The sequence below is a fragment of the Mastacembelus armatus genome, chromosome 3 (genome assembly GCF_900324485.2).
Source record: "Mastacembelus armatus chromosome 3, fMasArm1.2, whole genome shotgun sequence".
NCBI lineage: Eukaryota > Metazoa > Chordata > Actinopteri > Synbranchiformes > Mastacembelidae > Mastacembelus > Mastacembelus armatus.
Window position 1 is genome coordinate 14,644,824 of NC_046635.1, and position 22,547 is coordinate 14,667,370.

Below are 22,547 nucleotides of genomic sequence, written 5' to 3' on the forward strand. Positions count from 1 at the left end.
CTTCCTGAAGTCCACAATCATCTCCACTGTTTTGAGGGAGATGAGCTCAAGGTTGTTGGTGGTGCACCATGACACCAGACGGTCCATCTCACTCCTGTAGGAGATGAGGCCGATAAGGGTGGTGTCATCTGCAAACTTCAGGAGTTTGATAGACTGGTCTTTTTGGGGACTGGGATGATGGTTGAGGTCTTGAAGCAGGCTGGCACATGGCAAATCTCCAGTGAGGTGTTAAAAATGTCTGTGAACACTGGGGGCAGCTGATTGGCACAGTGCTTCAGAGTGGAGGGGGAGACAGAGTCTGGGCCTGTAGCCTTGCAGGAGTTCAGTCGTTTGAACAGTCTATTCACATCTCCGTCTTTGATAGAGAGAGGTGTGGGGGTTGGGGGGCAGGGGGGCACAGAGGTGTGGAGCTGTGTAAGTGATCCAGGTATGGAAATGGACATGGGACTGCTGCTGGTCAGTGGCTGGTGGGGAGAGGAGTGGGGGAGGTCAGGTTTGTTAAATTATCTTTCAAAGCGGCAGAAGAACTCGTTCAGGCTGTTGGCCAGGTCGTTCACAGAGTGGGAGGCTCTAGGCTTGTAGTTGGTGATGGCCTTGAGCCCTTTCCAGACAGAGGCAGAGTCGTTGGCTGAGAATTGCTGCTCTATTCTCTCACCATACACAGATTTAGCTCTTCTCACCTCCTCACTAAATCTGTACTTAGCCTTCCTGTATTTTTCTCTGTCCCCTCTTCTGAATGCAGCCTTTTTCTCTGACTTAAGCTTTCTGAGTTTAGTTGTGAACCAGGGTTTGTCATTGTTATAATTCACCCTGGTGCGTGATGGAATGACGCTGTCCTCACAGAAGTTAATGTAGGACGTCACAGTGTCTGTGTACTCATCCAGACTGTTGGTGGCAAACCTAAAAATGTCCCAGTTTGTACAGTCCAAACACTGCAGAAGTTCCCCGCAGCCTCCATGGTCCACTTCTTTGATGTCCTCACAACAGGTTTGCAGAGTTTTAATTTCTGCCACAAAAGAAGGCAAAGTAGAATGCACCCTAACACCGAGGTAGCCATCTGCATACCAATTTATCATATGATATCTGGGCCTAATAGTATATGAATGCACAGAAAGCTTTGTTGGGCTCACTTTATGGATCAACTACCTACACCCATTACTGGCTGCTCAATTCAAAGTACCTGTGGTAACCAGTTTGGCAGTAGGTATATAAGATACAGTTTAATTCATTCAAAATTAGAACAAAAAAAATGGACACAGTTCCCATCAAACTCAAAGACAAGCAAGGAGCTGTTGTTAGGTGTGAGCAGGGAGACTGCAAAAAGGCTGCAATCTAAATAGTGTTGCACTATACAGTGATTGAGGAATTGGGGACTAGGGTGGATGTCGTAATTAGGGACTAGGGTGGACGTCGTTGACTTCCTGTTCACGTCTCTTTAAGATGCTCTAAAGTGTCTGACTTAAACACAGCTGTTCTCATCTACAATCCAGGCAAGGCACAGTTCATCTCGAATGCACCTACAGTTACAACCATGAAACTGAGCTACTCAAGCAGTGCTGAGAAGCAGAGAAAACAAGAGGAGAGCAAACAGTTAGTAGGATCTTTGGCAATGGTAACGTCATATATCAGAGACAAAAAAGGAGAAAGGAGGAAAGACATGAAAATAACATTTGAGGAGGAGAAAAATAATGGAGAAAGAATGGAAACTGGAGGAACACAAAGGAGGAAAGATGAAAATAGTAACAGAAGAAAACATAGCGATGACATAGAAGAAACAGTGTAATACATGAGAAAAAAGATTCAAGAAAGAGAAAGTAAACTGTCAAAGAAGAGCAGGAGTAATACAAGGGTAATACATTGCTTTGTGAGGTCAAAGAAGTTGAAGTGAGAAGAAGTTAAGGGCATGACCAAAAAAAGCCCTGGATGTGGATGAACCCATACAGATGTTCACATTGGCCCCCAAATTGCTAAGTCCACCACTGCCAAAAGGTGTACTATAAGTGTATTTTCAAGGACTGCTTTTTAACCCATAACACTTGCCATATCCACTTGGCAGGGTGATTTGCCAGGTGCAGTCCAGGTTGCCGGGATAGTTGCCAGGGAAACCCGGACTGAGGATGACACCACTCAATTCAGACAACACTCCACCACAACGAGCTGACAACACAAGCACAGCAAACACATTGTTAAAACAGACAGAGCTCATCATTTCATTGTCTTTGCCGCAACCAGCAGCAAAAGGTCCCCGAACACATATTTTTCCAAGCAGACACGGACATATGGACTATCGATAAATTTGAATTATTGAAAGTATTTTTCTGTCCTGTGAATAAATGGCAACCTGCCTTGTACTAAATACCAGCTGGGATTGGCTCCAGCCCCCCACCTCTGCCATGACCCTCTAGAGGATAAGTAATACAGCTGATAGAAAATATTTTTAAAACATGGCATTATTTTGAAAATGAAAAAGGACTAATGCTTAGGGTTATAAACTTGATGTGACTGACCACTACTAAAATAAAAATATTGTTAGTTTTAATAACAATAAAATTAATAAACTTTATAAGCTTTGTTCTAGAAAGGTATTTTATAAATAAAGTGTTTTACTGTAAAAAAAAATACACAGTAAACAGTGGATACATGTCAAAAAGTAAAAGCAAAATTGCCCATATTCTAAAATTATAGTTAGTTTTCTTTGGGATCATTAAAATATCTAAAAATATGAATACACAGTAAATAAATAAACAAAAATGTGTCACTGAGTTCATCTATTTGGTACATAAGTATAATTGTTGGGGGACTGGATTTCATGCTGGGTTTCAAAATTTGTTCATGATTTTATTGAGCTTTGGGCAATGTGTACTCAATGTCTTTAAATCCTATTGGACGAAGTCACATTTTTTAATTTTATGAACCTATGATAGATTTTGTCATGATCTGTTTGATCCAAATGTCTCTGAATGAAAATGAAAATGTTGGATCTGACACAACGAAGCAGGCTATGGCAGGAATGAGTTTAGATGATCCTGACATTCCAAAAATCAGATTTCTTTAATATACCAGAAAACTAACTCTTAAAAACTACACTTTCTCATTCAACTTTTTCTAATTTTTACCAGATCTTACTACCTTATTTGTGTACTGTATGTTACTGTGAAAGGACACATGCTGCTGCCAGATTAGACCTTAGTCAAGCTTAGTGTTAAAGAAAGGTATAAAGCAGAAGGCTGCATATAGGATTCTGGTGTACTGATTTGAATCTAAACTTTCTATTTTAAAAAATTATATCCATTTTGACTGACATTCGTTGTCATTTTACAGTATTATATGGTGTGCAACTGGAAAATTCCACACACTGGCTTGTACTCAGTGACCCAAATAAAGCAATGTTTATATTACTCTGACAATGCAAATTAACTGGGAAAAATCCACTAAGTAGTAGCTTTCTAAAGAACATATGGCCACAAACAAACAAAATTTGTCAATTTGCTGTGCAGAAATTTAAATTCAATGTGACCCTCACACCTGCAGGACTTATTTATTTCTTTTCCATTGGATCGATCATTCATAACACAATACAGCCAACAGTCCAGTGCCTTTGTGTGTTTGTGTTACCTATGCAAAGGGGAGGTGGGTAGTTCCATCGGCGCACTGTTCCAGGCATGCAGGAAATATGAGAGTGACCCTGAAATGATAATAAGATTTAAGAAAATAACTCTCTAAGGAATTTGGTACAACTTTAAAAATGAAAATTATTTCTTTTTCTAACAATAGCAAATAAAAAGTCTGTTGTGGACAACAACTTCTGACTTTACACAAGATTTGTTTAACAATGTTTATCTGTATCTGATAGACAACATTTGAAAATCAAATTATAGCCACAATATGTGAAAACCATCAATTTGCTACTCAAAACGTGGATGTATATATTAATATGTGTCTATTGGTCAGTTTGTGTGTCTTTATTCATTACCTGTAACGTGTAACCTGATTCACAGGTAAATGCTACCACCTCATTGACCATATATCTGTCTCCAGTTTTAATACCATTGGCTGGGATCATTGGCTCTGGACAGGTGGTTAGACCAACAGCTACAAAAAATAAATAAATAAAAAAGAAAGAAAAAAACATGATGAACTACACGATTACTATGTTTTTTATGTATAAAATTAATATGCTCTGGACAAACAACTTAAGCACATAGACATTAAAATGCAGTATAAACTAACTAAGCACCGCATCTTCATGTTCAACACAACTAAATCTACATTACTGTCAAGACCTTTACAACTGAACTTATCAAGGCCAACAGTATGTCAACAGCAAAATTATTTCCCTTTACTTTTCCAGCAAAACTTTACTACTGGCTTTCCTGCCTTCCTCTTCATTTGTACAGTATCCCTTCACTTCTTGATTTAAACATATCCTATAAATAACACAATCACAGCAAAAATCTAATTTCAAAGTAAATTAAAATTGTTTAACACATGACAGAGAATTACAATATTGAGATTAATTTGATTAAATAAAATGGCACGTTACTTCACATTACTCTCTTGATATCTTGTTTTATAATATATAAGAGCTCATTTGTGAATTGATAGCATGTACAATTGAAAAAGTATATCACCAGCAGTGCCAGCAGTCTCTAAAATTTGCTTAATGGTAAAATAATTAGTTGTATATTCCCAACACAATCAAGGGACTAAACACATCTTTAAGTTTGACAACACCCAGACCTTTATTAAATAGCATCAGGGGTGTATCCGTGTGTTGATGTCTGTGTGTATGTCTGGTTGTGTGTTTTACTTGGAAACTTCGACAGGGGACTGCTCTGGAGTAGTTACCATGGTAACACAGGGTTGAAAGAGGGATAAAGAGTAGAGGAGAAATACTATGCGCAAATGTGTGTGTGTTTCCATGCACGTCTGCTTTTGTTGGTTCATTATCTACCTTCTTAACTAGCAAAACAATGTGATTCCACTGAGCTGAAAACACACACAAATATCCAGGTGGAAAAGTCCCAGTGTATGACATTTGTGATTGTTACATGAGTGAGTGCTTGTACAGAGGGATGAGGGAGACAGACTTTTATTTTTTTAGACTGGACATACATGAAAAAACTATATAAGAGTGTAACTTATGAATGCATATGCATGCACACATTATTATTATCCAGAGCATCAGCAACCTGTTGTGACAACTGATCAATGAAATTATTCCATTTGACTGGCCATCTCTCTCTGTGGGTGGGCAAACTGCTGTCTCTTTACCCTGGTTATGAAAGAGCAGTGATGCCCTGTAAAATTCTGACAGTACCACAAATCTATCTACTAGGGCTACTAGTCACTGCCAGCATTTAACAGATTTGATTTACTATAGTTCTGCCTCAGTTTCTAAGAGGACAAAGGAGAGCATTGTCTCATTCTGTTCTTCAGAGGAGAAATCATTTAGTAAGCTTAAAATAAAAAACAAAAAAAAAACATCATCACCACACCAATTCACAAGCCCCAATCATTTATTTCATTTTTACAAGCTACCACATTACTTCAAAACTTGCTATGAGAAGCTTCAACAGCACAATAACTACAGTAAATGCTAGGTAATCTGATATGTACCGTGGCTAGATCCCTCAGCTACTGTGTTCTATGACAGAATATACTAGTAGTCATTTTGGTAATACTTAAATTTGAAATTGTTCAAAGGAATGCATAGAAAGAACAATCAACCGAGGGCAAAAAATAATCTCAGAATCCCTAGTTTCTTATCACCTATAAAACACATAAGTTACTTGATTTCAGCAAAACTTGGTGTTCAATGAAAAAGACTGAAAGACAACTCTGTGGGACCAGACCTCCTGTAAAGAGTCTCTAAGGCAAACTTGGAACTCTTATAAAAATTAAAGAGTGGATACTCCACTTTGCCATAAAGCCCCGACTGGTGGAGGGCTGCAGTGATAGTTGACTTTTTGGAACTTTCTCCCATCTCCCTACTGCATCTCTGGAGCTCAGCCACAGTGATCTTCGGGTTCTTCTTTACCTCTCTCACCAAGGCTCTTCTCCCACGATTGCTCAGTTTGGCTGGACGGCCAGGTCTAGGAAGAGTTCTGGTCGTCCCAAACTTTTTCCATTTGAGGATTATGGAGGTCACTGTGCTCTTAGGAATCTTGAGTGCTGCAGAAATTCTTTTGTAACCTTGGCCAGATCTGTGCCTTGCCACAATTCTGTCTCTGAGCTCCTTGGGCAGTTCCTTCGACCTCATGATTCTCATTTGCTCTGACATGCACTGTGAGCTGTAAGGTCTTATATAGACAGGTGTGTGCCTTTCCTAATCAAGTCCAATCAGTTTAATTAAACACAGCTGGACTCCAATGAAGGAGCAAAACCATCTCAAGGAGGATCAGAAGAAATGGACAGCATGTGAGTTAAATATGAGTGTCACTGCAAAGGGTCTGAATACTTATGACCATGTGATATTTCAGTTTTTCTTTTTTAATAAATTTGCAAAAATTTCTACATTTCTGTTTTTTTCTGTCAAGATGGGGTGCTGAGTGCCCCTGGAGCGGATCTGCTCTGATAATTGTATGTCCAGATATGTCACAAAAAGATCGTTGGAAAATGTGGATACAGTCTAATAAATTTTATATCTAATAAAACCTCAAATGGCATAAAGCAATTTTGGATTGAATAATCACAGCGACTACAGTTTCTTAATATTTAACAAAAGTACAAATACAGTACAATACGCTGCTCCTTACCTTTCTGTTGCGTTACTTCATATGTGTACTCAAATATGGAGTGTCGCATATTGTTTTGTTCGTTAGAATCCATAGAACAAAGTGCACCCATGTTTTAGTCCAAAAGACGTAATATTGTACAGTAAATCCATCGTCCTCCTCATAAAAGCCGTAATCCTTTTACGGTTGATTTCGTTGTTTATTCATTAAATTTTGACATAGCAAGCTTCTGTGACTCACATGAGGCGTCAATCAAACCTGTTTGTTACGTTTCACAGCGTAACTAATGGTAAAACCAATAGAATTCACATCCTCAGAGAAAATCCCAGTCAGGGGGCATAGTCTAACTTCGATTTACAGTAGAATCAGCCAGTCACATTGTTCGTAAATGGTGACTGACGCATCTTGTAGCCAATGATGAGACAACAATATATGATACGTTGTGCCAGATGACGCAACAGTGGGCTTCAATGTGCCCCCTCTTTACTGTAAATGTTGCCTTGACAACACTGGGCAAGCAGCACTCGACGCTAGAGGGGGAGGGGAGTCATATTTCACACTTTACAGCGTGCCGATAGAAATCTGGGACGCTTTTGCTTCAAACGACACCAAGGTCGTCAATATAACTCTTAAAATGTAAGAACAACAGCTAGTTTAATTTAGCTACGTGTTGTTCGGCCGTATGCAAAAAAAGGGGCGGGGTACCTAACAGGTTTAAAGCAGACATCACAAAGGCTGGAAAGGAAGTGGCATTCCACAAAATTAGAGAAATTTTATCTAGCCTGGAAAAACAGTCTATTAGCATATAAAAAAGCTCTCCATGAAGCCAGAACTGCATACTATTCATCACTAATAGAGGAAAATAAGAAAAATCCCAGGTTTCTTTTCAGCACTGTAGACAGGCTGCTTCTCTCCAATAGATCTGTCTTAATTCACGTCATCAGTTGCTTCATCTAAATCTAAAACATGCTGCTTGATTCATCTAAAACAAGTCTCTTAGACCCCATCCCGACCAGACTGCTTAAAGATACCCTGCCATTAGTTGGCTCATCTTTATTTTCATCTTTTAAGACTGCAGTAATCCAACCTTACTCAAAAAAACAAGTCTTGCTCCAGGAGTCTTGACTTATTATAGACCAATATGCAACCTAACATTTTCCTAAAATCCTTGAAAAAGCTGTTGCTAAGCAGCTATCAGACCACTTACTTAGAAATGAACTATTTGAAGATCTACAATAATGGTAACTGAAGTATTATCCAGGCTGCACAATACTCATTGACATTTTAACCATTATGTTACTTTGTAAACACATTATTTTGTGAGACCCCAATTTTTTAATAGAACATCTATTTCATGTAGTTATCAAATACATGGCCAAATTTACTAAGAAAATGCCAACATTTGCTGCTATTTTCATTGACTTTATAGATGCAATCTGTATTCAGCCTTTAACTTACTCAGACAGCAGCTGATTAGGCAGTCAGATCTTGGACTGAACCTGGTTCTGGCCTCCAAGAAACACTATGAAACTAAAGGAGAGCTAATAGGGAATGGTTGGCAATAGGATTACTAGGCTTGCACAGGAAATAATAATATAGTCTTCCTAATTGGAAAACACTATTGTGTTATCCATAAAGTATGATATAATCATTTATCAAAATTTTACTAGGAAGCATTAGACACATTAATGAGAAAAGAAAATTAGACTGATATAAGACAAATTTCACAGTTTATTGGTGGGTCATATTATTGCTCTTAGCTCTTATAGTCTTAGCAAGCCTGCCCCATACAAATAACAAAAATAAAACAACTAAGTAAAAGTAAATATTATAAAAGGAAAATTTGTACTGGGCAGAACAGTGGCTTAGTGGACTGCACTGTTCCTTCCTAGCACTGTTGCCTCAAAGGAAGATGGTTCCTGGTTCGAAACCGGGCAGGGACCTTTCTTTGTGTAGTTTGCATGTTCTCCCTGTGCTTGCGTGGGTGTGGGTTTTCTCCAAGTAATCCACTTTCCTTTCACAGTCCAAAAACATATATGTCAGGTTGATTGGTTACTCTAAATTGCCAAATGGAGTGAGTGTGAGTGTATGAGGTCGTTTGTCTCTAAGTGGCCCTGCAATGGACTGTTGACCTGTGATAGGCTGGGGGAGATCCCATATAGGAACCCTTATTAAGAATAAGTGGGTATAGATAATGAATGAATGAATGAAAAATCTGTACTGTAGCTTTACTTAATTGGGCTAAGATTTCCAATTGATTACTATGGCTGCTACATTACTAACCAATATTCTTAGTGTTTAACACTAAGGCAAATAAAGTGAAAGTGACTTTGACAATTCTATATCCTCACTGCCCGAGACTTTTGCTACTGTGGCCCCTCTGAAAAAGAAGTTAGTGAATCAGAGGAGATTGGTACCGTTCATATATTTGTACCTTAAAGCAAGCATCATGAAGGATAGAAAGGAAATGGCGTTCCACAAATTTAAAAGAATTTTATCTAGCCTGGAAAAACAGTGAAAAGCGTGAAGCCAGAGCTGCATACTATTCATCACTAATAGAGGAAAATAAGAACAACCGCAGGTTTCTTTTCAGCACTGTAGCCAAGCTGACAAAAAGTCATAGCTCTGTTGAGTCCAGTGTTCCCTTAGTTCTCAGCAGTGATGACTTTTACGAGTTTCTTTACAAATAAAATCATAACTATTAGAGATTAAATTAAATTAATCAGATGCTTCCTATAGAATATGAATTTTCTACTACAGTAGCTTTTGAATCATCTCTAAGACCTCAGTTATGTTTAGACTGCTTCTCTCCCATAGATCTGTCTGAATTCATGTCAACAGTTGACTCATCTGAATCATCAACATGTCTCTTAGACCCTATCCCGACTAGACTGCTTAAAGACACCCTGCCATTAGTTGGCTCATCTTGGTAAATTTATCTCTAATATGTACCATGTACCACTGGCTCAGGGTTACCTGAACCAACCCTATCCTATATTTGAAACCTAACCCTTAGTTATGCTTCTATAGGCCTAGACTGCCTAGGGACTCGCCATTGGTGCACTGAGCTCCTCTACCCTACCCTAACCTAACCCTTCCCTCCCTTCCCTTCCCCTCCACTGCCCTCCTCCCCCCTCACATGCATATTCCATGATTGAATGTCACTAACTTTGTGCTCCTTCTGCCCTAGTTTGTGCTCCCTCCCTCTCTCTCTGTCCTCTCTTCCCTGTACTTTCTGCAGGTGTCCCTGGTTCTGGAGCTGTATCTTGCTGATGTGCAGTTACTGGTCCCACCAACCTGCAGTGTCTATTTGTTGTTTATTGTTGCTTTTCTTTTCTCTCTCCTCTATCTACTCACCCCAACCGGTCAAGACAGGTGGCCGCCCAAACTGAGCTTGGTTCTGCTGGAGGTTTCTTCCGTTAAAGGGAGTTTTTCCTCTCCACTGTCGCCAAGTGCTTGCTCATAAGGGATTTGTTTTTTATAAAATGCCTTGAGATGATTTGTATTATGATTTGGCGCTATACAAATAAAACTGAATTGAATAAAACTTAATAGTTTGAATTGTGAATTTAATCAGGCCAGATAGGGTGCCACTGTATTACCATAGGCCACACATGTGTGTCACAGTATGTAAGACTCCAAATGAGTATGGCAGGCCGTTTTAACATCAAATAGATTTGACTTAAATATCCTAAATTACATTTTAGATATCTAAAATTACATTTTGACTAGTCAAAACAACATTGTGACTGGTCACAATTCTAATTCAAGATATCTACAATTACATTTTGACTAGTCACAGTTTCATTTTCTGCATTTTACTAGCACCTAACTGCCTGTTTGGTTTACCGATTTAAGTGGATATGATTTGTGTATGCCTGTGCTCATGTGCCAGTCTTCTGTATGTGCAGTAGAAACAAAACTTTTACAGTATATTTTCTGTATGCTATAAAAAATAATAATTTGTCCTCCTGGTGTTTTTATATTTGTATGTACAGTGGGTACGGAAAGTATTCAGACCCCTTTAAATTTTTCACTCTTTGTGTCATTGCAGCCATTTGCCAAAATCAAAAAAGTTCATTTTATTTCTCATTAAGGTACGGATATGTGAACTGTACCTAATCTCCTCTGATTCACTAACTTCTTTTTCAGAGGGGCCACAGTATCGAGAGTTTCACGAAATGAGGCTACAGCACTAACAACATAATCAACTTGGTAGGGAGTAGGATTAAGGCAGCTGCCCTCCACTGTGTTGGCACATGGCATAGATGTAAATAATGATGGAATCATTTTCTTGAATTTATTAACAGCATTGTCAGTTAAACAGTTACTGTAGTGGAATTTTCTTCCAAACCTTTCATGAGCCATTATCTTAAATTCAAAAGTTATTAAAGAATGGTCTGACAAAAGAGGATTTTGGGGGAAAACTATTAAGTGTAATTTCGATGCCATATGTCAGAAGAAGCAGCTTCAGATTTGACTCGATGTCGCCCACTCTGGCCCCAGGAATGCATTTGACTATGGTTGCTGGAGTCTCTAACTTCACGTTTCTGACTATGGAATCGCCAATTATCAGAGTTGGTTTCTCAGCGGGTGTGTCGCTGACTGGGGAAAATCGATTAGAAACATGAACAGGCAGGTGAAGAGCTGTGGGCGCCCGCTTAATAGTATGTTTCCGTCAGACCATCACCCAGGTTTATTCTCTGGGCTGCCCCGAGCTCCTGTTGGACAGCTAACAGACCCTGAGCTCGGTGGCTCCACACCTGCTGGCTAGGCTAGCTGGCTTTTGTTTAAAGGTGTGGAGCCGCCAAAGCTACCAGAACCTTGCACTTATTACTTATTACTATATGTGTTTTAATGCTATATAATTTATTACTATTATTTATTATAATTTACTAATTTACGTTTATTTACTAATAATGTATTAAGCTGAGTTTGCAATGAAATTAAAATGTTTTGGGAGCATATTTGGGGGCATATTTAGGGTATAAACTATAAATATAGGCATTTGTAGGCATTTTTTTGACCATATCCAAAAAGCGGTTTTTCACAATTTACGTGTGCTCTAGGAACGTACCCTGCAAATTTCAGGAGTTTACTGTACATATATAAGACCATTTACCATCCACTAATAAAAGCCATACTGAAATGATGAGAGTAACCACAGTTAAAAGTACAGTGGCAAAAATATAAACCTAGACTGTTTTCACAATTGACCATTGTTCCAGGTTTTCATTCTCAGTGATAGCATGTCAGCACACAGCTCCAACAAAAACCAGACCAGACCACTGAGCCATAAATGCACACCACACCTACACACAGAAATGAATGTGCACACACATACTAAAACTCACTCACATACTCACAAAAGGGGACATGTTCATTGATCTAGAAGTGATTCTAAGCTACACTAACTAGAAAAGACTGAAAAGCACAATTGTGCCCTGACAGGTGTGTGGTAATATGAGGTAAATATCCATGTCCATACCTTTCTCTGTTTACTACAGATTTGTGTGTATGCGCTTTCCTCTTGGATTTGTTTACATGTAAGATACAAGAAAAAAGCACGTTGTATAAAGTGTTTGTCGATATCCCTCTAGATGTGTTTGTGCATGTGTACTCTACCTATTATCCCACCATTCTTTCTGTTTGTATTGAAAACTTACTCTTGTATTCTAGGTGAAAGCCTGCTGCCACCACACTTATGTCACTCTGAAAGTGCAGAAGGAGCTGATTGGATGTTGAGTTTAGGAGGGCAGGAGCTGTAGTTCCTGTGAAAGATGACAGATACTATATAATGAGTTTTTCTTGTCCAATTCACAATTGCTGGCACACACAAACCAAGTATAACATTATAGTTTTATAGGTAAATGTTCACTAGATGTAAAAAACCTTAAAATCATTTATAGAAAAATATAATCTAAGCTTATGTAATACAAAATTGGGTACATTACATTAATTAATTGGGACATTACATTAAAAACACACATCTTTCTGCAAGTAGGATTAAGAATCTAAGTCTTGTTTAACTCCCATGAGCACCTGGGAAATTATGTGTAGACAAGGTGAATGACCCCTAGCCCTCCACAGACTGCTAGCATTTTAGTCCTTATATGAAGCAATTTTTACTTGCCCCAGTGTAGCTGCTGAGTGACCAACACCAGATCACTGTGGTTATAGGGGGCAGTTCCCTGGTGTGCCTTCTTGAGAAGGGCACAGTCATTTGCATGTTAGTGTGTATGTCTGTTGCCATGTGGGTGACATGTTTTATGTGGAATAAGTGTCTGGCAGGCATGTGCTTGGGGCAGGTCACAGGGGAAGCTTCTCTGGGAATTTTTAAAAGGTTAGATCATTCTTTATCCTTTCTTCTTTCTCTCCCACTTTCTCTTTAATCTCGTCCTTCACTCAAACTCATGGTGAACCTTTTTTTTAACATATTTTGGTATTACAATTCATCCATAATCGATCTCCAGTGAATGCTGTGTGTTCTGTAGTTTAAGACCTGTCATTTCTAATTCATCACAGATCTTAGGTGCGTATGTGTGTGTTTGTACGTGTCAATCTAAAAATATGTGTGTGTGCGTGTGTTTGTATCCACAATTTAGGATCTGTCATATCTCATCCATCACAGATCTCCAGAATATTTGTATCTGTTTGGTTCTGCGCACAAATGTGTGTGTTTATTTGAGTGTGTCAGGACACTGTCATACCAGAAAATGACCCTAATTTAGGAGCTGTCATATCTCCCCCATCATAGATCTCCAGAGAGTCCCAGTTGTGCTCAGTAGCAAATGTCATCACTTGGATCTAAATAGCAAAAAATGAAAATAAATTTACATAATAGCCTCAAGATTTATGTGCATCCTCTATAGTAAATGTAAATACAGTGCATAGTTATTAAATATTGTAGTGTATATAGATCTATACCTGTATCCCAGACCCTTCGCTGACATGGATCCTCCACAGACAATTAAGACTGTTTGGGTAGGGTTCAGGATAGCCAGGAGACAGTATTGTACCACGACGTTCAGTCAAATTGCCACTGCAGGGAACTGGAATGAAGGCATAAAATATGTATTTCTTGCCAAGTTTATTATAACTTATATATATTATATATATTATAACTATATAACTAAATAGCCAACAGTGGGCTATTACAGATTGTTGGAATATAGCAATGTATACACTGGACAATATGGTCTTCAAATTACCACTGCACTACCACTGCAGAAAGAGAAAATATGACATACCATACATTTAAGGGGTAAACTGAGGTGACAGTGGAAGCTGTTTGCGAAAGACTGGCTATCAGCAGAGACAGATTTAATGCATGCATACATTTAGTTGGTTAGAATTAATGTCAAACTCCCAACTGTTGCAATACTGGTACTTCTTAGGAGCTACAGTATAGTATGTTAGCTGGTTACATTCACTGTGCATTCAGTAGTTCATTATTATAGAGTAGTTCATTACATTCAGTCAGCCTTACCTATACATGTTGGTGTTGTCGCATTCCACTGTGCAAGAGCGCCTGGCATGGCCTGGCACCGGATAGCACTGGATCCTTTCAGCAGATACCCTGGACTGCACTCAAAACGAACCACAGAGCCAGCTGAAAACTCGGAACCAATCCGCCTGCCGTACCGAGGCTCTGGCAAAGAACTGCACTGACTGTCACTGGTACGGGGCACAGCTAAAACAATGACAGCAATTAAATCATATGAAATACAGTAGATGTCATATGATCAGAAATATAGTCATCAGCAGAGAGAATTTGATGCCTAACTTTAATTGAATGCAACTTCCACTGTATAAGTGCTTGGAGATGAGAGCACGAGAGATAAAGAGATAAAGTGTTACCTTGGTAGACAAAATGAAAGCCTCTAGCTGACTGGCCACTCCTTGCACTGAACCGCACCATGATATGATTGGAAGTTGCCAATGGCAATGTCTCTCCTGGGACACACAATTATGAACACATGCATTTAATAAATTCAGAAGTCTTAATGCTAAAAACAGCATATCTTTCTCATTCAGAAACACACAAAAATGTTTTTTCTTTTATTTAAGAGGCAGAACATAATGTATAGTTCTATATAAATAATACAATTCACAAAACATGAATATACATATACACAAAAACATACACAGCCTAGAATGCACTGATTTTCCATTGTGGCAAAATATTGTCCTTACAAGAATAAAAATGCAAAAGCAAACTCATACACCTCAACTCACAGGCACATACAGACAAATTTAGAGTCACACAATAGCCAAACACACACACACACACACACACACAGAGGCAAATGAGCAGTGATAAATGAGAAAAACATGGCCTGGTGCAGCTGACATTTAGGACTGTCATTAGCTACATTCTTTTGTCATTAGGCTGTGTGCCTATTCTTTGTCTTCTATGTGTGATAACATGTTTGTGTGTCTCCATAATCAGTCAGTTAGCTGGAACAATGTGTTGTGAAGCTGTTTGGTCATGTATGTGCGTTTGCACATGCATATGTGACAGTGTAATGATCTGGATAACATTACTTGTAAAGCCTGTTGGGTCTTCTGTATTTGCTGCAAGTTTTAGCCAAAAAGGCAACTTAGAACCCAAATTAACTTTAAGCAATACGCAGATCATTCTACATTATATAAACTGGCCTTTTTCCTTTGAACTAACTTAGATGGATACTGGTTGGGAAGAAAACATTTTTATAATTGCAAAACAAGATAATTTTACTGGCAATTGCAGTCCTGTCCTTTATTAAACAGCTTGATACTCCTCCAACAGGAACAATATTACACAGAAAATATTTTTAAAAGCTCCATTCTCTACAGAAAGAAACAAAATGTCAGTTCCAGAGGGGTTACCCAGCAGTATGCCCCCTGGACATGACACACAACAGAAGAATACAAAACGCTAGAGGCAACAAGAGCTCATTTTGCCAGAAGCTATGTTAATGAATATTTCTTTGTATTTCATTCTTAAAGTACTGTATTTCCTTTATATTGATTTTGGCTCATCTTTGAACGTCCTTCCATGCTATGAGTATGTAACTGAGTAGTAATTCCAAATGTTGCCAAGTTGGGATGATGACTCAAAGTTGGGGGATAGGAAAACCCAGGAAGGATTGTGTTAAAAAGTATCATCGGTACTATAGCGCCAGTGAGACGCTTTCCACTGCTTATTTCTTCTTGTAAAGATAACTCATAATGGATTCTCACCAAATACATCACTATCAAATAAACTGCAATAACAACCACTAGTGTTATATCACCCAATACCCCCCCCCCCCCCCACACTCACAAGCTGCTTTGTAATATATGATTTCATTACTTCCTCCTTCAAAGCTATGAATGCCAGCTTTTAAAAATGTAACTGCATGCTAAGAAAAAAAAAACAACTTACTTTCTGTAGCAACATGACCCAATAGCCTTCCTTTACCTGTGTCTGACACTAAAATTAGCTAAGTTTAGACTCACCTGAATGAGACCCAGCCAGGGAGCTAAGCAATCGAGCATTTTCATTGGCTCCATCAAAGAGTTCAACTGAGTCATTCATAGCTGTCTGGAAAACAGCAAACTGGCCAAACACCACTGAAGATAAGATAAACAGAGGATAAAACATAAAGACTGTCAAAAAAATAAATATATAATATTTTGCCTTTCTGTTGGTGGTTTAATTACATTAGCGTTATAAGCATTCTAACGCTAGTGATTACCCGACAAAATGACTGTAAATATATGCATATAGGTCGCTGTACTGTATAAGTCGCACTACAAGCCAGAGGAGTTAAAAAAGTGCGACTTATAGGAAAATACGGTATGTACTTACCAAATTGTGGGGAGACAGTGATGTAATAGGAGCAAGTCTGCCTTGTAGTGTAGTTTAAAGGATAGTTTGGAGACAGAACAACTCCTTCAGATCCACCATACTGTCCTCCACATGGAGCTACCGAAAGAGAGAGATTTTCATTTCAAAGTCAAAATTCATGTATTTTATGTACGCTGTGCTTAAATGTTCTGGGTTGCACACAAGACGTGCATATTATTATCAAAGAGAATCAGCTGTGTGGAAGGGCATTTTGCCGATTTAATAAGGTGAAATCAGTGAAGAGCCCCCTCTCTTATCTATGCACATGTATTTATGGTAGGACAGTGAAAATGGCTGTATAAGTGTGGATCTCCTTTACTTAACAACATCCACACAATTTATCAAGTTCATGTGAGGGAAAACATTCACCTTTAAAAAGTAGGTGCAGACTTGTTCAGATATATTAAAAGGAGGCAGCAATAGGAAGAAAGAATTTTATTAACGTACAATGTATCCTATAGAGGTCTCAACAGACAAAGGGTAAACAAATTAAATGTGTGCAGGGAAAGTGCACTGAATTTCTTGCTAAATGAAGAGAAAAATCGAGAAAAAGCAATAAATGAGCATAGGAGGGCACTCTGAGTTCTGGCTGTGTGGCCATTCAGCTTGAACTTAAACTGATATTTCTTTGAGAGACTTGGTGATTGCATTTCTTTGACAATAACAAATGTGCATGTGGCTGCAGCCTCCAGTGATTCTAAGATGCCATCAGCTCTATTTAAAATATGGGTTGATATGGAAAGAACATCGTATCTATTGATACTAATTTAATATTAATTAATTTACTTTTTAGCAAGATGTTATTAAACCTTAACAAATGAAAAACTAGGCATTGTCTTGCAAAAGTCATGTTGATAGCATGCCATGATTGTGTTGATACTAGCATGCAGCCTTTCTTTCTTTCTAATCCTCACCTATAATTAGACATTCATCACACACCCATTGGTTCAACTTTAAGCAAATGACATTCCAACCTCCAATGTGATATTTAATAAAGCCTTAAATGAAAATGAAAAGGAGTAGGCTAAAGCCAAAGCTCAATTATGTACCTGCTGTACTGCATCACATTATATTCCCCATCTCATATTCAAAATAAATAGGTACAAATAGATAAACATGTTCAAAACAATGATGATAAAAAAGAAAAAAAAGAAAGGAACTAACAAAAAGCAAATCAACATTTCACTTAAAAATGTAATACCCATATGCACAGGGACCTCTTAGGGTAATACTTATTCAATACATTCATTTTAAATATTTTCCCGAACCTAATGAATGTTTGACACAGTGTTAATTCCTTGTCAGATTTGCCCCATAAATTCACCCCTCTAACAGAAATATACCTGTTTTTCATATTTTTTATTAGGATTATTATAGATCAGTGGCTCTCAGCCCTGGTCCTCCAGAGCCTCTGTCCTGCATGTTTTGCCTGTCCTACTTTAGTGCTTTTAATAATAATAATACATTTTATTTCAAGGTCACCTTACAGAGAGAAAAAGGAAGCATACAGCATGAAATACATAGAGTGCATTAAAACAACATTAACAGCAATACATAAACAGAGGGCCAAAATGTAAAGGCAAAGGTGTAGAGTATCTAAGAAGTGGGTGATGTACAGTAAAAGTAAATTGAAACACAGAAGCAACAAATATGAAACAATATGAAACAGGCGGAGGGTGATAGAACATCACGGGCTGCTTTTTGAGACGTTGAGAGAGTTAGGTGGAAAACGCTATACGGAACAGATAAGTTTTGAGTGAAAAAGTTGATAAGTCCGGAGACGACCAGATGCGATAAGGGAGAACGTTCCAAAGGCAGGGCGCAGTGTGGCCGAAGAATCTACCGCCCATGGTGGCCAGGTGCGCCGTAGGGGTGCAGAGGTAAGTGGAACTGGAGGAGCGGAGAGTACGAAGTGGAGAATAGATATGAAGTAGCTCAATGATGTATGGTGGGGCTAGAGAGTGGAGGGCTTTGTAGGTGAGAAGGAGGATTTTATAGTTTATACGGAAGGACACGGGGAGCCAGTGAAGTTGTTTAAGGACAGGGGTGATATGATGTGAGGATGGAGTTCTGGTGATGATTCGGGTAGCAGAGTTCTGGACAAGTTGGGAGTTTGTGAAGTGATTTGAGAGGTAGACCAGTGAGGAGTGAGTTACAGTAATCCAAACGAGAGGTGACAAAGGCATTAACGAGTATGGCTGAGCTATCGGTGGTGAGTGAAGAACAGATGCGGTTTATGTTACGAAGATGGGAGTAGGCCGACCGGGTAGTGGTATTGATGTGCTGAGTGAAGGAGAGAGTACTGTCTAGGATGATACCCAGGCTCTTAACTTGGGGGGAGGGGAGGACAGTATTGTTGATTCAAATTTGAATGGTCTATTTGAATGGTTTTAGATCTGGTGCCCACGAATTTCAGTTTTATTGGGGTTGAGTTTCAAAAAGTTATGGGTGAACCAGGATTTGATATTATGTAAGCAGGTAAGGAAGGAGGGAGGGGGGAGGGTGGAAGATGGAGCAGCAGAGAGGTAGAGCTGGGTGTCGTCTGCATAACAATGGAAATTGATGTTATGTTGCCTAAAGATATTACCGAGAGGAAGGAGATAAATAATAAAGAGGAGGGGCCCCAGGACAGAGCCCTGAGGCACGCCACAACTGACAGTAGGCTGGGAGTGGAAGTTCTGGAGGAGGACGGTCAGAGAGGTAGGAGGTGAACCATGCGAGGACTATGCCGATGGAGGCAAGGCGATGGAGGAGAATATTGTGCGAGATGGTGTCAAAAGCTGCAGTTAGGTCAAGGAGGATGAGAATGGAGACAAGGCCAGAGTCTGCGGCTACTAAGAGGTCGTTGGGGATTTTGACCAGGGCAGTTTCAGTACTATGAAGTTGGCGGAAACCAGATTGAAAGTGTTCGTATAGGCTATTAGCGGAAAGGTGGGTATGGACCTGGTGGTGAACAACTTTTTTGAGAATTTTGGAGAGGATCGGGAGATTGGAGATAGGGCGGAAGTTGTTAAGGTCAGCAGGATCGAGACCAGGTTTTTTTAGAATTGGTGTGATGATGGCTGTCTTGAGTGATGGGGGTACGATGCTGGAATTGAGGGAAGTGTGAATAATGTGGGTAAGATGAGGAAGGAGAGAGGGGAGACAGAGCTTGACGAGGTTGGTTGGTAGGGCGTCATGTTTGCAGGTTGAGGCTTTGGATTTGAGGATCAGGGAAGAGATAACTGTAGTGGGTGGAATGATAAAACTCGAGAGCAGGGAAGATACTGGTAGACAGGGTAGGGTACAGTGGAGACAGTTCGCAGTATCACAGATGGGGGGAAATTGCTGGTGTATATTTTCGATTTTTGCCGAGAAGAAATCCAGGAAGTTTTTGCACAAGGTGGTGGAGAGTGAGGGGAAGAGAGGAGTATTGGGAGGGCCCAATAAATTTTTGATAGTGGAGAAGAGGGAACGCATGGAGCCAGAGGCAGATACAATAAGTGAGGCATAGAAGTCAGATTTTGTTTGAATAATGGTTTGCTTGTATTTCAGTATGTGCTTTAGATATAAGTCCTTGTGGGTAGATAAACCGTTTTTTTTGAAGAGATGTTCAAGGCGACAGGCTTGGGTTTTGAGGAGGCGTAGTTCGGGTGTGTACCATGGAGCAGAGTGCGTAAAGGAGACAGATCTAGTTTTGAGTGGGGTGAAGGTGTCGAGTAGATTACGTTAACTCACGGTTGAAATTGGATAACATGCAGGAGAGGGACGATGTATAATTAGTACATGTAAGGTTATTGAGAGCAGAAATCTCGTCACCATACCTTCCCGACGCCACAGACAAACCCGAAAACAGGTCATTCAACAACCCCATTCATGCCCTCCTCTAGCAATCCGCCTTGGATTGCCTGCGGATGGGAAGTTTGATCACCAGTCCCTCTCTCACCTCTCCACGTACAACTCAGGCTCACGCCAGAGCCTCCGACCAAGTGGACCTCCTCACCTGGTTTAGTAACCAAGCCCGGAAGTATGACCCGAAGTACTTCATAGGATCATCTTTGGAAGACCCCCTCAACCACGTGTATGACTCAGGTGACTTCTGGGAGACCCTCAACGAGAAGGAGGACTGGGAGTCCCTTGATGAGGATGACTTCATCTGGAACACCCACCGGAATCCCTTCTGCAGAACCCGCCTGGCTGTTAAGCCCGGAGGGTTGCCTCAGAGAGAAGTTCCCCAGTCTCCAGCTCCGCCGCTTGAGAAGCGGCAGTGACGGCGTTGAGCCGAAGTGTCGCCCAATCCAATCCTGCCCCCAGAACCACAGCCACAGCAGCCAGAGTGCCCACAGCCACAGCAGCAGCCACCATCGTCACAGATCCCAGCATCACAGTCAGCCCCACCTCGTGCCTCCATGGCCCAGCCAAACAGCAACCCCGATAATCCGGGGGATGCCTTGAGAGTGGAACTTTTTAGAATCCTGACCGACGCTGTCCAGGATCAACAGAGCTACGCCCAAGTTATCTCTGCTTGTGAGCTTCTCAGACGAACAATGCGGCTATCTCCACCCAACAACTGTGAGGACATCCTGCCTCAGATCATTGCCATGATATCGTCAATCATCTCTTTAATAACAGAATGCGAAGAACTATCGTGTCCACTGAGTCTCGTCCTTCCCAGGTTTTTGGATCAGTTGTCGCCACAGTCTCCCTCAGCACCACAGCAACCAGAATTTCCAGCATCACCACAGCAACCTGAGTCACCTGCGCCGCAGCAGGTGAAACCAACAGATCAACAACCCCAGCGACAGAGCTGCCACCATCGGAACGGGTCAATCCCTGAACCTCAGTGCGCTGACAAAGCGAAAACTCTTTCTTCCAGAGTCGCCACCGCCGCAGCCGGCCGAGCCTCCAGAGCCCCCCGATCCACAGCATCCAGAGTCTAAGCCACAGCCACCACTGCCAAAGTTTCCTGAGCCACAGCAGCCACCAGAGTCGTCCAGGCCACAGTCTCCACGGCCGCCGCCAGGCTTCCCAGAGAGCCCAGGGCCGCCGCCAGGCTCGGACCCTCTGCATGGGAGGCCGTCCACCAGAACGGTCTTGGATCCATGCCTGCATGAAGGGCCGTCCTGCAGACCGGCCCCAAGACCATGTCTATCAGAGAGGTCGTCCGCCCGAGCGGCCTGGGACCCCAGTTCACCGAGGAGTCTAACAGCTCCAGAATTTGTTTTTTTTTTTCTTCTCGTTCTCCAAGGATATACCCAAGTAATGACTCTGACCATGAAATGGGCTGTTCCTGGGTTTTGTTTTGCCCTGCCCACCTGCCCTCTGAGATGACGCTGTTGCTTCAGAGCAGTTCTATCCACGTAACAAAGACCCAGCAGGTTAGAACATTAGAGAATTAATTTATATGGTGCTGAGCCTCAGCACAGTATGGGATATCCTAAGTTAATAATTAAGGGCCCCTCCCATAATAAAGGGTGTTTTCCCCTATTAAATATAGCCTCCGCCCAATAAAGGGTGTTACCCTAATAAATGATGGCTCCCTTAATAAATAAAAGTTGCCTCCCATAATAAAGAGTGTTTTCCCCTATTAAATATAGCCTCCGCCTAATAAAGGGTGTCACCCTAATAAATAATGGCTCCCTTAATAAATAAAAGTTGCCTCCCATATTAACCCTCTGGGGTCTGAGGGGGTTTTTGGGGCCTGGACAAATTTTGACATGTCCTGACATTTGTGCTTTTTTCAGTGTTTTTTAAACATATTAATGTCTAAAGTCTAATAACACTGTAATCAGCACAAAATTGGCTACAATAATATGTGAGCTTCAAGTTTATACATTATTGTGTTTTTGAGAAAAAAGTGTTTATGCATGGCTAGTGAAAAACTACAATTTTTTACTCACTGAAATAAGACCATAAAACACAAACAGAACATTGGTTCACAAGACTTTGGAGACCAG

The 22,547-nt window shown here is 40.3% G+C and overlaps 1 protein-coding gene across 1 annotated transcript in view; it reads right to left on the minus strand.

Moving 5' to 3' along the window:
• The window catches only part of LOC113138270 (CUB and sushi domain-containing protein 1), a 950,854-nt gene that overhangs the window by 160,150 nt on the left and 768,157 nt on the right, over positions 1-22,547 (minus strand). The window contains exons 33-42 of the mRNA XM_033325108.1: positions 16,573-16,689; positions 16,221-16,334; positions 14,598-14,693; positions 14,227-14,430; positions 13,665-13,789; positions 13,448-13,544; positions 12,404-12,508; positions 3,974-4,092; positions 3,616-3,685; positions 2,041-2,157 (exon numbers count right to left, since the gene is read on the minus strand). Of these exons, the coding sequence (XP_033180999.1) occupies positions 2,041-2,157; positions 3,616-3,685; positions 3,974-4,092; positions 12,404-12,508; positions 13,448-13,544; positions 13,665-13,789; positions 14,227-14,430; positions 14,598-14,693; positions 16,221-16,334; positions 16,573-16,689 (1,164 nt within the window). The remainder of the gene's footprint in view (positions 1-2,040; positions 2,158-3,615; positions 3,686-3,973; positions 4,093-12,403; positions 12,509-13,447; positions 13,545-13,664; positions 13,790-14,226; positions 14,431-14,597; positions 14,694-16,220; positions 16,335-16,572; positions 16,690-22,547) is intronic.